At 49.8% G+C, this 14473-nt stretch overlaps 6 protein-coding genes across 6 annotated transcripts; 4 read left to right on the top strand and 2 right to left on the bottom strand.

Annotated features, from left to right (window-relative positions):
* Positions 1–67: 67 nt before the first annotated feature.
* Positions 68–2742, bottom strand: ASPWEDRAFT_48592 (uncharacterized protein; the record flags this gene model as incomplete). Its single annotated transcript, XM_040837127.1, has 6 exons — positions 68–509; positions 570–1456; positions 1504–1601; positions 1767–1770; positions 1830–2524; positions 2577–2742. The coding sequence occupies 6 exons, from the start codon at positions 2740–2742 to the stop codon at positions 68–70; spliced, it is 2292 nt and encodes a 763-aa protein (XP_040691997.1).
* A 600-nt stretch (positions 2743–3342) lies between these two features.
* ASPWEDRAFT_734610 (putative alpha-L-rhamnosidase C) lies at positions 3343–5707 on the top strand (the record flags this gene model as incomplete). Its single annotated transcript, XM_040839337.1, has 2 exons — positions 3343–3525; positions 3575–5707. The coding sequence occupies 2 exons, from the start codon at positions 3343–3345 to the stop codon at positions 5705–5707; spliced, it is 2316 nt and encodes a 771-aa protein (XP_040691996.1).
* A 667-nt stretch (positions 5708–6374) lies between these two features.
* ASPWEDRAFT_148461 (uncharacterized protein) lies at positions 6375–7483 on the bottom strand (the record flags this gene model as incomplete). The annotated part of the gene is made up of 2 exons (XM_040829555.1): positions 6375–7357; positions 7412–7483. The coding sequence occupies 2 exons, from the start codon at positions 7481–7483 to the stop codon at positions 6431–6433; spliced, it is 999 nt and encodes a 332-aa protein (XP_040691995.1). The 3' UTR covers positions 6375–6430.
* Positions 7484–8277: 794 nt separating this feature from the next.
* ASPWEDRAFT_148457 (bZIP transcription factor) lies at positions 8278–9564 on the top strand. Its single transcript, XM_040829554.1, has 2 exons — positions 8278–8470; positions 8547–9564. The coding sequence occupies exons 1-2, from the start codon at positions 8332–8334 to the stop codon at positions 9305–9307; spliced, it is 900 nt and encodes a 299-aa protein (XP_040691994.1). The 5' UTR covers positions 8278–8331; the 3' UTR covers positions 9308–9564.
* Positions 9565–10212: 648 nt separating this feature from the next.
* ASPWEDRAFT_57079 (alcohol dehydrogenase) lies at positions 10213–11289 on the top strand (the record flags this gene model as incomplete). The annotated part of the gene is made up of 2 exons (XM_040838323.1): positions 10213–10492; positions 10550–11289. 2 exons carry the CDS (start codon positions 10213–10215, stop codon positions 11287–11289), a joined length of 1020 nt encoding a protein of 339 aa, XP_040691993.1.
* A 925-nt stretch (positions 11290–12214) lies between these two features.
* On the top strand, positions 12215–13577 carry ASPWEDRAFT_179880 (zinc-binding alcohol dehydrogenase family protein; the record flags this gene model as incomplete). The annotated part of the gene is made up of 3 exons (XM_040831814.1): positions 12215–12509; positions 12558–13181; positions 13235–13577. The coding sequence occupies 3 exons, from the start codon at positions 12215–12217 to the stop codon at positions 13492–13494; spliced, it is 1179 nt and encodes a 392-aa protein (XP_040691992.1). The 3' UTR covers positions 13495–13577.
* Positions 13578–14473: the final 896 nt, after the last annotated feature.

Genomic DNA, 14473 nt, shown 5'->3' with positions numbered 1-14473 from the left:
GAAAGAAAAGAGTAGATATAACAGAAATACATTTCAAATATAGGGTTATTCCAGATTATAAGTTCTCTTATGAGGTATCCACCTGTAAACCCACAACATCCATCACCCAAGCCATCAATCCAGCTAGTTCCGGCGAGTCAAGTTCCGCTACTAATGCATTGGCCTTCTTGATTTCTATCCGAAAGTTACCCCTCAGATACCACAGACCGTCTAATAAGGTAAGAAGAAGGTACAAATGCGCGAGAATGGCAAAGGAAAAGCCCGTTGGAATATCAGGGCTATGATCCGCATCCAAAGACGAGATGAACGCGTCAGATACCAGGTGCGGCCAGGATGAAATAGCCGCGTCTTCCATCTCGGCTTGGATGTCGTGATGGGAGGGCGATGGCTCGATTCGGTGCAGGTGAAGCACATACAGAATTCGCATGTACAAGTCTTCAGCCACGGTGATGGCATGGTCTTGTGCCGTGAAAAGCTGGTCAGGGTCTGGGTTTCCATTGGATCCCGGACTGGTGCTTGATGTTGGCGACGGAGCTGTGTTATAATCACCAGATGTGACTGTGGCTCGCAGAGTACTCAGGAACCCCCTGAGGTTTGAAATGGCCTGACGCGCACCCAGTGCAAATGCGGAAAGACTCTGCGATTGTATACTTCTAAGCGGCGCGGTCGGGGGTTCTGAGCCAAGCAGCTTCCAGTCTTCGTTGGCGTTGTTGTATTGCAACAGAGGCCTTAATCGGCTGAGTTTGAGAGCCACCCAGAACTGCTGCGCGATGGATGTAATACCGCGCACAAGTCGCATCCAGTGAATCTGAGGCTTTTCCAAGGGCTGTGATATCTGTGGTTCTACACAGAGACTGCTGATTCCGAGCGATGCGAATGCAAAAGCGACGATTAGCATTGACCCAGCAAATGCCGCTTCGGCATTTGCATCCCCACCTGTCGCCAGTTTCTCCTGGAGTCCCTGGAGACCCTTCTGGTGATGCTCAACTAGAGCGTGAAGCTCGGTTGTGTGTGATATGTTACGTCTCCGAGAATCATTGCTTGTCAAGATATCCAGCCCGGCTAATGCCAGAAGCAGGTGCATCAGAAACGTGTCCTTGGCCGCGATATCTGGAATTATACACTCCCAGACCAAGATTTTCCCAGGACTGAAACTCATCTTCTTCGACGTACGCAAGATGTAGTGTTGCAGGAGATTCATGTCGTGCATGGTCCAGCTCTCCCTGGCTTCGCCATTGGGATCTGGATCTGGTGTCGATATTGTGCGGGGCACGTGAAAATCCAGCGGACGGATGGGAATCGCATGCACTTCTGGTGGTATTAACCCCGGGTTTCTTCCATGATCAGATGTTGCATCGCGACGAACAGGCCCTCTCCGTGTCTCATGAGCAGGCGGATAATTGCATTCGTCGCCCCGGACAGAGCAGGCACCACAGATTGGTTGTTCTTCATCACACTGTCGCGATTAGGGCATATTCGGAACAAAGGGGGTATGGGGATTACCTTCACACGTCGACTTTTGCAGGCGAAACAACCACGACGCGACTTGGTGTGGCTAATACGGTGGTACTTCGATGACGCTGGCATGGGATTCGTGGAAGCTCGAGGTGCGCGACGCGACATGGTGGATGATGGAGAGAAGGTCACGGGTGGCAAGGTAGGATTTTCAGGTAAAGTTTATTATTTATGCACTGTAGTCTATTTTTGTAATATATGCAATCTATATCTATAGCCCCATAATAAACGCCAAATATTCGAAAACTCACAAGTCTAAATATATACATTGAAAAAAAATAAAAAAATAAAAAAATAAAATAAAAATTTCAAACTGACGAAGTCTCAACCTTGGCCTGTGTGGTGAGTCCAACCTGGCTTTCCCGTTTCCTCTCATCGCGTAAAAAAGCGCCCGGATAGACAACGAGCAACACAATCCCAGTCAACGCCATGAGGCAGCCATCGAAAATATACAAGAGGTATTCATGGCTCATGATGAAGCCGCTATTGCCCTCTACAAATTCAGCGACCCGAAACACCGATCGCACCAGAATCAGCAAACAGGCCGCATAGAGCGCCCACATGAGGGACTCCCATTGTACATTGTATGCTCCCACGCTGTGCGAGAGATGGGTATACTGCGGTTGTTTTTTTAATCGCCAATGCAGCAAGGCAGAGACAAAGACGAAGAATCCGAAGAAGATGAGCTGGACGATTAGACCGCCAATCACGATGTTGGCGCCGGTATCCATGGCAGAGAGGGATCCAGCGGACATATAGCCACCTCCTCCACATTGGAGCAGGAAGGAGATAACGTCACCCACGACAAAGATTTTGGTGAGGAACCGGACTGGGATGACGGATTTATCTTCTGCGTTGAGCGTGACGATCAACCGGCCCAGAGTCATGTAGATCGAAGCAGCGAACAGCGGGGGTGCGACGAGGATGAGCATGGTTTGGACGATATAGGGGCCCAGTGCCATTGTGTCGAAGTGGGAAAAGATACGAGCGACATAGCCGGCGCATTCGACTAGTTCTCGTTAGGTTGGGTTATATTGGATGTGGATTTGAGGGATTCTTACATAGTAAACCCACGAGAAAGGGGATGAAGAAGAGCGTGCGAGTTTGAGTCAGTCGGATGAGATGTAGGATAGCGAGAATCAAGAAGATGCCGGCAAAGATGGCTGCTGCTGGGATGGAGGGCGTATAGCGGTAGAGGGCGAAGTCAATTGCGCCCGTGGAAGACATGGTGATGCAGTGGAATAGATTATTTGAATGGATGGTTTGAATAAATGATTTGATTTGGGATTCTATCAATTTATTTATGGCCCAGTGCAATCGACATAGTCTGGAACCATTTGCCTCTCAGGATGAAATCTCTAATACGAGAATGCGAGAAACCGAGAATGCGAGAATGCGAACCAACAGCTTCACTTTAAGTCTGACGAACCGTGGAGCCACGGTGGGCCCGGAGAAATCCCGTCAGAACCATAAGATGGCTATTTCTGATAAATTTAGCTCTTATTCTGCTTTTAACATTCAACGGTTAGGAATTAAGGGGCTTCTAGACGTCTTTCCTGGTACGATCCATACTTGGAGTCTTGAACACTTCTCGTATACTCGTATCATTCCACCATGTCCATATATAATTACAACTTTCTCGGATGCTCGTATCCTCGTACTTTAATTCATATATAAACATGTAGACGTCTCGACTGTGATAGACTCTCCAAATCCTTCCAACCAGCCACAATGAAACTTCAATATTTCATGGCAGGGCTACACGCAAGTGTGGCTTTTGCCTGCAAGTACAGTCCCATAGCCTATACAACCGCTGATGGAGATCGAATGCCCTACAATGAGAACACTGTTCTCAAGCTGTCTTCCAATGGCACTCCTTCCATTATCATTCTCGATTACGGACAGAATGTGGAGGGATATGCGACCTTTGACGTTACCCACAAGGCTGGCAACACTTCTGTCTTTGAAATGACCTACAGCGAAACTCGTGCTCTGGTCGAGAGTGAAATGGCAAGTCATAATCTATATGTTTGATTCAACCATTTATTAACTAAAACAGGGAGATGGCCCTCTTCCACTAGCCGCTGCCATGGACACATACCGAATCAACCGATACAACCTCACAGACCAAACCACCTATACCAACCGCTTGATCCAAGGAGCCCTGCGATACCAGAAGCTGAACCTCTCGAGTGCTGGCGAGATCGAACTCTCCTCGATCGGCTTGCTGCCTACCGTGTCGTCGACTCCGATATCTGATCTCCCAGGCTCGTTCGAATGTTCTGATGCTGTTCTGAACCGCATCTGGCAGAATGGCGCCCGCACCACGCAGCTGAATGAGATTCCGGCCAATTCTATCCCCGATTTTTGGGTCATTACCGATGAAGGCGCCTTTGTGGACAGCCTGGCTCCTCAGCCGTTCACGGCCGACTGGTCTCCGATGTTGACTGCCTATGAGTTGGAGTTTTCCGTCAAGGCTGTGTCAAATGGCTTTGGGTTCACGGTTCTGAGCGACACTCTGTCAAATGGCATCTACATCTTCGTCAACATGGCCAATTCTTCCATCTCAGCCCACGTAGGCTCGACGGAACGGTCTGCTCCTGTTGCATCGGCCACCTTGCCATCCTCCATCGCTCTGCATCGTTGGCATACTGTTCGCAGTACAGTCAACATGACCGATATCTCTGTCCAGATCGACAACACCACAGTCCTGGACTTTACCCAAACCTCTGCCTTCTACGGGTCTTTTGGTCTCGGCGCGTCGTTCGGCCACTCGGCCCTTTTCACACACGTCTCTCTCTCAGTCTCCGGAGAGCAAATGTATTCCTCTTCATTGACCAATGCATCAGCCCTGCAAGACTTCCTCCTCGGAACCAATCCGCTACCAGTCAGCGTGGACGGCTCTCGTCGCGATCGCATCGCGTACGCAGGAGACCTGGATATGACCACCGAGACGGCCTTCGCCAGCACCCACGGCCAGGAATACATCAACGGCTCCATCGAGCTACTGGGCTCATTCCAGCTAAATCCGGGCTTCTTCGTGCCGAACGCCAAGATCCAACAGTCTCCCCGGACGTCTGAAATCGACGCAAACACGACGGGCCTTATCGGCTATTCGTTCAGTCTGGTCAGCGCCATGGCTCGCTTCTACGAGCAGACGGGTGATGCTACTTTTCTGGCTCGCTGGGCACCAAAGGCAGTTCGCATGCTGGATTGGGCTCACTCTCAAACCCTCCACAGTGGTCTGTTCAACGTGTCTAGTTCTACAATCGGAGGAGACTGGAACTACTATGACCCTACTTTGAGTGGTGTGGTCGCCAAGTTCAACCTTATCTACGCCTATTCCCTCAAGCAATGGCTTCCGTTTATGGATGAGGCAGGTCTGAACAAGACCATGTACGCGTCACGCCTGCAGACTTTGCAGAGTGCCATTCAAGAGCACCTATGGAGTGACTCTCTACAGGCATACCAATTATCCGACACTCACGCTGAATTCTTCTCCCAAGAAGCAAACGCCCTGGCTATACTAAGCGACACCGCCGCCTCGAACAAGAACCTCCTCGCAACAATGGCCAGAGAGCTATACGTACCCGCAGGAGCCCTATCCTTCTCCAACAAAAGCGCCGCAAATGGCTGGGCCCAAATGATCAGCCCCTACGCCTCGGGGTATCATCTCAAAGCCGCCTTTCACGCAAACGACACCGTCACCGCGAAACACCTTCTGCACAGCATCTGGGGGCCTATGAGCGACCCCGCGCACACCAACTATACCGGCTGTATGTGGGAGGTCATGACATCCGACGGCAGGCCGGGTCTCGGATCCACGACGTCAATGTGCCACGCCTGGAGCTCGGGCCCAACAGCCGACTTGACGAAATATGTTCTTGGGATTCAGCCCGTGACGCCTGGCTTCAAAGAGTGGCAGATTGCCCCTCAAGTTATGGATCTTGACTGGGCGCGTGGGAAACGGGCCATCACTGATGGCACGATTCATGTCAGCTGGTCATTTGGTGAGGATGATTCGTTTCGAATGACTGTCGAGGCTCCTGAGGGGACGACTGGGACTGTCTTTCTTCCTGTGGCGTTGAAGAAACCATTGACCAAATACCGTGCATCGGGCTTTCTCTCTGACAGGAAAGTGAGCTTTACCGTTCAGGGTGGCAAGACTTTTACATTCCACCAGATGATCTAGATTATAAGATGAACATTCATTCCTCCTGTCATCAGATGTATTATACTAGTGAACTTTATTAGATATCCCAAAAAAAGCAGGTCTTGTTTGATAGAGACATTAAATATTAAATCTTTATTGCTCTTTATCACTCCCTATGTCATATAGAACAGCAAAACCGCGCCCAGTAAGCAAAAAGAAAAGGTAAAGATGATGATTGATGTTACACCAATAGATAGAAAATTATAATACTAGCACCAAAAATATTAAAAAAAAACTTACAACAGCATAAGTATGGTGGCGGCTACCTAACTCTACTAAATCTATTATAGGCACTTTACCACCCTATTTAGTTAGCCTTTAGGGGAATTCTCACTGTGATTCACCTACCTAAATATTTTTACCTAAATACTTACTAAATTGAGGAACCACTTGACATACGAATAGCATCGGACTTTCAGCCAACTGCTCTCCGCGTGAAGGATGTTGTGACGACGACAGCAAAGTCAAGGGAGATGCATCCCTTGTAAAGAGCGACGAATCCAAAGCCAGCCATTTCGGACGGCGGTATTCATCCAGGCTCGAACCCTGTAAACCAGCAGGTTTGCTCGCGCAGATACAACTCATCATACACTATAGGTTGTGCCTCCGCCCCAGGGGTTAAAAGCATTGTGTCAAAATTTTCATTCTGATCTGCCTCGCTATGTATCTGCCTCAATATCTGGAATACGTCCGCCTCTGACACTATCCACTTTTTGCCTGCGCAATGGCCCAGTGGTGTGCGGCCAGTGTAGCTTCGTCCAGATCCTCTTTGGGTAGTCCCAGCACGTTATTGTGTGTCTCGAAGATGCCCCCGGCCGCTGGGTCAAATACGCGAGCATACAAGGCCTTCAAGAACCCTGTTCCATCGCCGTTTGCCAATTCCTCGAGCCCTTCCTTGTAACGCTCAGCAGTGGGTTGATAGGAAATTTTCCAGTCATCGTCGGTCCAACCCAGGAGCTTATTAATGCTATCAAACATCTCTCGCTGGCTCAACGTGAAGCTAGAAATGTACATCGGTTGGTTGCAGAACTGAGCCAAAGTAACGGAATAATCATTTTCGTCTACCGGAATCTTTTTGAGATTGACCAACGCGGCCAACGCACGCCCGCACTGAGGCCAGGTGGTGGTATGGATCTTCGTGGTTCCCTCATCGTAGAACGTCGCCGTCCGGTTCGGGAAATCAAACCCGAACGTGAACGGTCCGATGCCCAAACTATATTCGTACCAAAAATTGGGGGTAAGAGCGATCCAGTTGATGCCGAGTTCCTCGATCTCTTGCACGTTGGCAAGAATGTACTTCAAGGCTGGTATATCGTCCAGCAGCTTCGGATTGCTGTAGAAGTCAGTGCCATAGGCATTCGGCATAATGTACCGAACACCTGCCTTGGCCGCAGCCCTGACCAGCTTGCTATGCGTGTCCGGGGGGGCAGACAAGGCCAGGGTGATGACCAAAAAGTCTTGGCCAATGAGAGCCGCAATCAACGTTCCCTCGTCATTGTAATCAATTGGTGCATTCTTTACACCGTATGGAAGCTGGGTCTCGCTCCCGGAGCGCGTGAGGGCGGTCACGGTCTGTTTTCCCGATTTGAGAAGGTGCTCGGTGAAGACTTTGCCGATTTGTCCAGTCGCCTGTAGGATGATCAGCATTCTGATTGCAGTAAAAAGTACATTCACGACACGCACACCAACGATTGCCACATTTCGGATGGCATTGATGAAGCTCTCAGGTTGGTCCTTCGTGTATTGCGGCGCCATGGTAATCGGGGGTGTGATGGTGCAACAGCAGGACAAGCAGGTAGTATGAGGAGCAATTCTGTTTCATGCTGAGGGATCACCATGTGGTTTTATAGTACCTACAAAGGAAAATCGCGCATTTATCTTGATTTATCATCCCAGCGTGTGTGGGCAAAAAGTAGCATCGCGATATCACTTGGGATGCTTAGAAACCATTGCGAGTGTTCTAGCGGAGATAAGGGGAGCTCCATTAGACTTTTAACTTCATGCAGAACGCTTACATCTGGATAGTTATTGGTTGACGATAGACTGTGTGGCCCACTTCGAACGGAACATGTTCTCGAATGTCAATGACAGTTAGAGTATGATCACCGCCCTGTGGATTATAGCTTGATGAACAAGATACACGGTCGGCAGCGTAGCCCAATGAAATGTCAGAACGCTGCTCCAATTTACACGCTGAAACACGAATTTCGGGCTCGATACGGCATTGATCAATAACGTCCTGTTCAGAGGATCGATTTAGTGAGTAATCCAGCATTCCAATTGAGCCTTCATACAGCTAAGAAACTGCGGGAAAGGTGTTAACCAATGTGACTAATAGACGAACTAGTGCGAAACTGAAGGCATCAAAAATTTCCACCACAAAGCTAACCCGTGGACCGTTGACATGGGCGCTAACTTCAAACGTCATGCAAAGGTGGGGGCGAAGTCTATATTCGGCCAATAATCATCTAGAAGTAAGCGTCTTATATAAAGTTAGGAGTGGCCAACTTAGCACAATCCTACCCATTCTCAACGTTGATTGTACAACGCCTGAACGCACTTACCACATGTACATGATTTAACATCCAAGGGCCTTTGAAACTATGGCTCTAGACTCCTCGAGGAAACGTCACCAGATGTTGCAGCAGTCAGCAGCTTCTGTCTCTGATGACGACTGGAAAGGAGTCACTAACCCCGCTGCGCGCCGGAGAGTTCAAAACCGTCTTAACCAGAGAGCCTACCGTGAGATCTCCAAGACACCCAAATGGTAGTCCATCTCCACCATTACTGACCTGGTTCCATTTTTTCCGGCCTGCAGGATTACGTCGGAGTATCCGGGACAATGAAGGAGCACAGGCGGATAATGCATTTACTGTGCCCGCTGATCAACGCCATCTGCCCGGAAACTCTGCTGCCGAAGCACCCACGCAGCATGACTCGATTACGTGCAGGTTATCCGACATTCAGCATCATCAATGCACATTCGCACCTCCAAATGTACACAAATTGATGACCCAGTTCGAGAAGAGCGCAATGACGAGGTACATGGAGGGGTCTCCCAAAACAGATCTGCTCCTCAATTTGAGCAGATTGAATGTCCTACGTGCAGCTTACCAGAAAGCGGTTGCAGTTGGCATGGCTATCGAATGGATGTGCGAGGACAACACTGTTTCGATTTTTAGTTTGGCCCGGCCACATCTGTCTGAGGATAGCATTCCTCAAAGTTTACGACCGACACCACTTCAGAGAGCAGTTCCACACCACCCGTGGCTTGATATTTTCCCGTTTCCGCAAATGAGGGACAACCTGATCCGCGCGGGAGATAGCTTAGATGATGATGAACTGTGCCATGACCTCACAGCATTTTGGGATACACGCAGTAGCCGTGCAACAATGCTTGTGTGGGGAACCCCATGGGATCCGAAAAATTGGGAGGTTACTGAGGATTTTGCTCGGAAATGGCGGGTCTTTCTTTATGGCTGCCCTGAGATTTTGGTTTCGACGAATAACTGGAGAGTCCGGAGGGGTGAGAAACCAATTATATGGCGAAGGCTTCTGACAAATGACGGGCAAGTGTAGATGATGGTCATTGCGTGTCTAACAATTTGATCGACGACCTTGTACGTGTCTCAATCCTGCTGTACGGCAGGATCCCAAGTGGAAGGTGCATAGCCATCCGTTTTCAGGGCTTTCATGTCCTCGTCTAGCCCAAAGTCGAACACGTTCGCGTCCTCCTTGGTACGCTCGGTGGTAGTAGATTTGGACAGTGGGATGAAACCAGAATGAGTAAATTGGCATCGTGTTAGCTAGGCTGCCTCTCAGAAAAGATCATGCACGTCCTTTACCTTCTGAAGGCTCTACTCCACAGGTAGTCAGGCGGACTAGATTTCGTCTTAGCCTCATATTGACCCTCGGTTCCGGTTAATTGGTCCATGGGGGATTATTTGGGCCGGTCGCGTCTTTGTCGTACTGCCAGAGATGTACGCAGTTGACCCATGTGTCATGACATCCGAAAAGCGTAAAAAGCATGGTTCCCCGGCAAATGTTCGCTTTCGCCCCACTTTGAACGCTAATTTAAGCTGCTTACAAGCCGAATTTCATTGGACGGCACATGCCCAGCGGGCATCTGGAAACGCAGTCATTTTTATACCAAGCAATACATGTCCTCTGCTTCAACTGTATAATTCAAGTATTTCGGTTGCTCGAACCATCATTTGTCGAACGCAATAACTTGCTTGCTGTAACCTCGGAATGGAAATATACTCGAGCCCCTACGCACTATCCGTACAAATGGTGATGATGTGTGATGGTGGACAGGCGGTTTTAATAATATTAAAATACGAGTTCCACGTTATAAAAGGCATCCGCAGGTCATGGAACTGGATATTCGAATTCACACAATCCACCCACTGTCGATACCTTTCAAATACTTCTAGGATATTACCGTATCCTGTGGGAATTTCTTTTCTCGATCGTATTTCATAATGTCAATTCCCTCGACCTACAAGGCCTGGCAGGTGGAAACGGCCGGCGAGCCCTTGGTCCTAAAGGATCTAGCTCTAAAGCGGCCGGGTCCTGGCCAAATTCTCGTCAAGGTACTCGCGTGCGGCGTCTGCCACTCCGACGCCGGCATGGCCAATGGAGAATATGGCCCGGTCCGGGGCCGGATTCCGGGTCATGAGACAGTTGGCGATGTTGTCGCAGTGGGCGAGGGCGTTACTCGTTACCGTGGAGGCGAGCGCGTCGGTGGACCCTGGCATGGTGGTAGGACAATCTCTGTCAAATTCAGATTCCTAGATGGGCTAACAAGCAGAAACCTAGGCCACGACGGCACCTGCCGCCCCTGCCAGCGCGGCCAATTCCAGTACTGTGAGAATGAGACCATCAATGGACTGTCCCAGGACGGCGGCTACGCCCAATATGCTCTGCTTCGGGCCGAGGCGGCTGTACGTGTTCCTTCAGACCTCGACCCTGCCGAGGTGGCTCCGCTCCTGTGCGCCGGTGTGACTGTCTTCAATGGCATCCGCCAAATGAGAATCGAGCAAGGCAGTGTCGTCGCTGTGCAGGGCGTTGGGGGTCTCGGTCACCTGGCTATCCAGTATGCCAACAAAATGGGCTACAAGACTGTCGCTCTGAGCTCCGGTGCATCGAAAAGGGCCTTCGCGTGTGAACTTGGCGCTCACGATTTCATCGACGTAGCTGTCGAGGACCCCGTCGACAAACTCAAAGCCATGGGCGGTGCGGGTCTCGTTGTGGCAACTGCACCCAACCCCAAGGCCATAGGGCCGTTAACGGCAGCACTCCAACCTGGTGGTAAGCTTCTCGTTCTCGCAGCCGTGGGCAATGTCGAGATCAACACGATCGATCTCATCATGGCGGGGGCTTCGGTCCACGGCTGGGCGAGCGGCCACGCTCTAGACTCTGAAGAGGCTATTCAATTTGCCAGGGATCACGGCATCAGGGCTATGATTGAGAAATTCCCCATGTTGGATGCGCCGAAGGCCTTGGAGCACATGCTCTCGGGAAAGGTTCGCTTTAGAGGTGTCCTAACTATGGAGTGAAGCGTTAACCCTGATACGTTATCTTTCGGATATTTAATGGAGTAAAAGACGGACGGAGTACAGCACAAAATGTTTTTAAGGTGGGTTGGGCTTGCCCCGCGCAGCTTGAGTGATGTTTGAAATCAACTACTCGAGCATGTCGTTGCCGTCATATTCAAAAGACGCAAATGGAGATCCGAAACTGTATTAAATCAGCTGAGAAAGTGCCATTTGTCTAAAACTTTCCGTTTAAATCATCCCCAAAAATACCTCTTCCTTCTTTGTGTAATCGACAAGGGAAGAAAACTAAGTAATCAAGTGAGAGTTACGTTAGTATTCTAACTAATGAACTAGTCAAGTGAGATTCCACAGCATGTTGACAAATTTTGCCAGCTTGCAGACCTTAACTTAAACCCGTTACTGAGCAAGCTGAGGATGTATGGCCTAGTAATACAGTCAAACTCCACTGGAGTCGAGATTGAATACTTTAAATCTCGAAGTTCACTGGCTGGAAAAAAAAATTAGCAGGGTAAAAATACCCCGTAAATGGCTCAAGTACACGGTTATTACGACAGATATATCAAATTATTATACGACACACATAAGGAAAGCGGGGCACTCAGTAACCCATGCCTAGTAGTATGAGATAAAGCTCAGTCAAACAGACAACCTCAGCCTAACTCCGCGTTAACTCCGTTTCTAATCCCGTGGAGATTCTTCTTGCGTATCTTGGGGCGACTTTCAGCCCGCGATTCCTTGCGAGGATTTGCGGTCTGCCCGGAAAGCATTTTTGCAGCGTGCCCCTGATTTAGACTACTTAAATATCCCAGTCGTGAGGCCCAGAACTCTTAATACGAGTCCGCTCCGTCACACTGCCCTATTCTTCACGTCACTCCGTTCCGCGAAAATAGCTCTTCCAAGATTAACCATTTCACCAAAAGGTACCATGGCCGGAGGCGACATGATGAAGGCCCTGGTTTTCAGGCCTGCGAGTCAATATCTAGCTGTGGAAGATGTCACCGTGCCACTCCCTGGGCCAAAGCAGATCCTCATCAAAGTGGAGGCTGTTGCGCTCAACACGGTAGACGTCATGAACCTGGACCATCCTATCGCACTCCAAGATACGCGTGTAGTGGGCACAGACTTCGCAGGGGTTGTGGAGAGAATTGGCGAAGACCTCAAAACCCTGGGAGATCCGCGGGTGAAGATTGGCGCACGCGTCGCTGGACTTGTTCAAGGCGGTGGGTGTTGTCCCTTTTGATTCCAATAGCGCATCTGACAATATCCAGCAAACTCCGCCAATGACCGCCCCGGTGCCTACGCGGAGTATGTTGTGGCTGATTTTGACCTGACGTGGAGAGTTGCTGATGACGTACCGCTGGAAAACGCCGCTACTATTAGCCTGTGTGGTCTCACTGCGGCACAGGGCCTTTTCTACCGTATGGGCTTTCCATGTCCGTTTTATGGGACACAGAAGCTCGCAGATGTGGAAGAGCCCGTGAACGTTTTGATATACGGCGCGACAACCAATGTTGGGCTTTTTGCGGCGCAGCTGGTTCGTATCGCGGAAAAGACGGCCGGCAACAAAGTCAGACTCATCGGAGCCGCCAGTGCCTCGAAGCACGCCTCACTAAAAGAAGCGCCGTATAAGTATGACGTCTTGGTCGATTACCGACATCACGATTGGCCAGACAGGGTCCGCGGGGCAACAGGAGGGAGAGGCGTGTTGTACGCTGTTGACGCAGTATCCGTTGGCTCAACAGTGGCAATGGTCGAAAGCACCTTAAGCCCTTTGGGTAGATTTGCTGCTTATCGGACCCCGACCATTGGCGGGTTTGACATTTCTGCCTTGAAGATCAAGCCTATCATCGGTCCAGTTTGGGAGGGCCTCGGAGTTGAGATCGGCTATCACGGTAGATTATTCTTTCTCGGCTGTCTAACTTGGCTCCATCTAACATGTCCATAGGTGTAACACTACCCGCTAATTCCGAAGCTAGGAGCTTCGCCGCTGCGTTCTTCAAATACATCAGCCAAGAACCAACCTCCGGTTCGAGCGTTCTCCAATCGGTTCCCATTCGCCTCATGCCTGGGGGTATGGACCGGATAGTTTCTGACGGCTTCGCTGTCCTCCGCAATTCGTCTCTAGTATCCAAGGCAGGATCTCATCCGAAGAAAGACGCTCATTTGCAGCCAATCAGCATGGAGAAGTTGGTGTACAAGATATGAACAGGACTGGCCAGAACTGTGGGACGTCTTGACTTCCGTTCCCCAAATTCTACACAGATTTTTTAAAGCTTACATGAGCCGAGGTGGCTGGTTTCTTCATATCTCTTCTCTTGTCTAGAAAGAGTAAAACAGTAATTTACCTTCTAGGTAGATGGCATTTTGGACAGAGCCCTACATGAAGTTGCTGTGCCAATCAATCAGTGGGATGATTCGACTAGCCCTCACAATCTACTATGAGATGAGGCTGTACACAAACCTCCAGGCTTCCAGTCAGAGTCCACTTTCGTATTGTGCCATGGAAGCAAGTGTAGTATCCGTGGCTTCCACTGTCGTACTCTAAACAAGAATGGAAGTCACTCTCAAGCCGGGCCGGTCCGCTCCGTGCGTCTCCCAAGCCGCTTATCCAGTAACCGAAGGCTCTTCTTGTGGCACAGCTTATTGTGGAGAGGCGTAATCGCAATTGCTTAGCCCGTGTTTATTACCTGTCATAGATGCGTATAGCCATACGTAGCGCGGGTTTGAATGGAGTTCACCACATAAGCCAACGGTACACACTAGAAAAGCCAAATAAGAAAGTTGGCAGACGATGGTCCACTATGTCGCTTCGGGAGCTTCGCAGGTAAATGAATTCTTCCATACGTATCTTGGCTATTATCCAGACTGGACGGTTGCTTGGTTCACTCTGTTGCGAAGTTCGCGAGCTATCAATAGGAGTTTATGGTACTTGAACCCCTTGTTGGTCGCTATCATCATTTGTAGCCCGCGGTCGTATCTTCGCTACCTCTCGGATCATCACATTGATCATCTACGCTCTGACTTTGCTGACATCATTGAGATGTTTCAGGAGAGCTCAGTGATTTGACTCGGATTGGTTCAACCTTTACCACGCCAAGCTTAGTAACCTGCGATCCGTTAAGACTTCTGGTAGCCAAATATAAAAAGGGACCGTCTTACACACCCCAGGCCTGTTACATGACGA

Source organism: Aspergillus wentii (genome assembly GCF_001890725.1).
Source record: "Aspergillus wentii DTO 134E9 unplaced genomic scaffold ASPWEscaffold_2, whole genome shotgun sequence".
Lineage (NCBI taxonomy): Eukaryota > Fungi > Ascomycota > Eurotiomycetes > Eurotiales > Aspergillaceae > Aspergillus > Aspergillus wentii.
This window is presented reverse-complemented; position numbering and strand designations above follow the sequence as displayed.

Coding starts and splice junctions, on each gene's coding strand:
- ASPWEDRAFT_148457 (XM_040829554.1), top strand. CDS start 8,332: ATGGCTCTAGACTCCTCGAGGAAACGTCACCAGATGTTGCAGCAGTCA. Junction 8,471..8,546: donor TCTTAACCAGAGAGCCTACC/GTGAGATCTCCA, acceptor TCCGGCCTGCAG/GATTACGTCGGAGTATCCGG.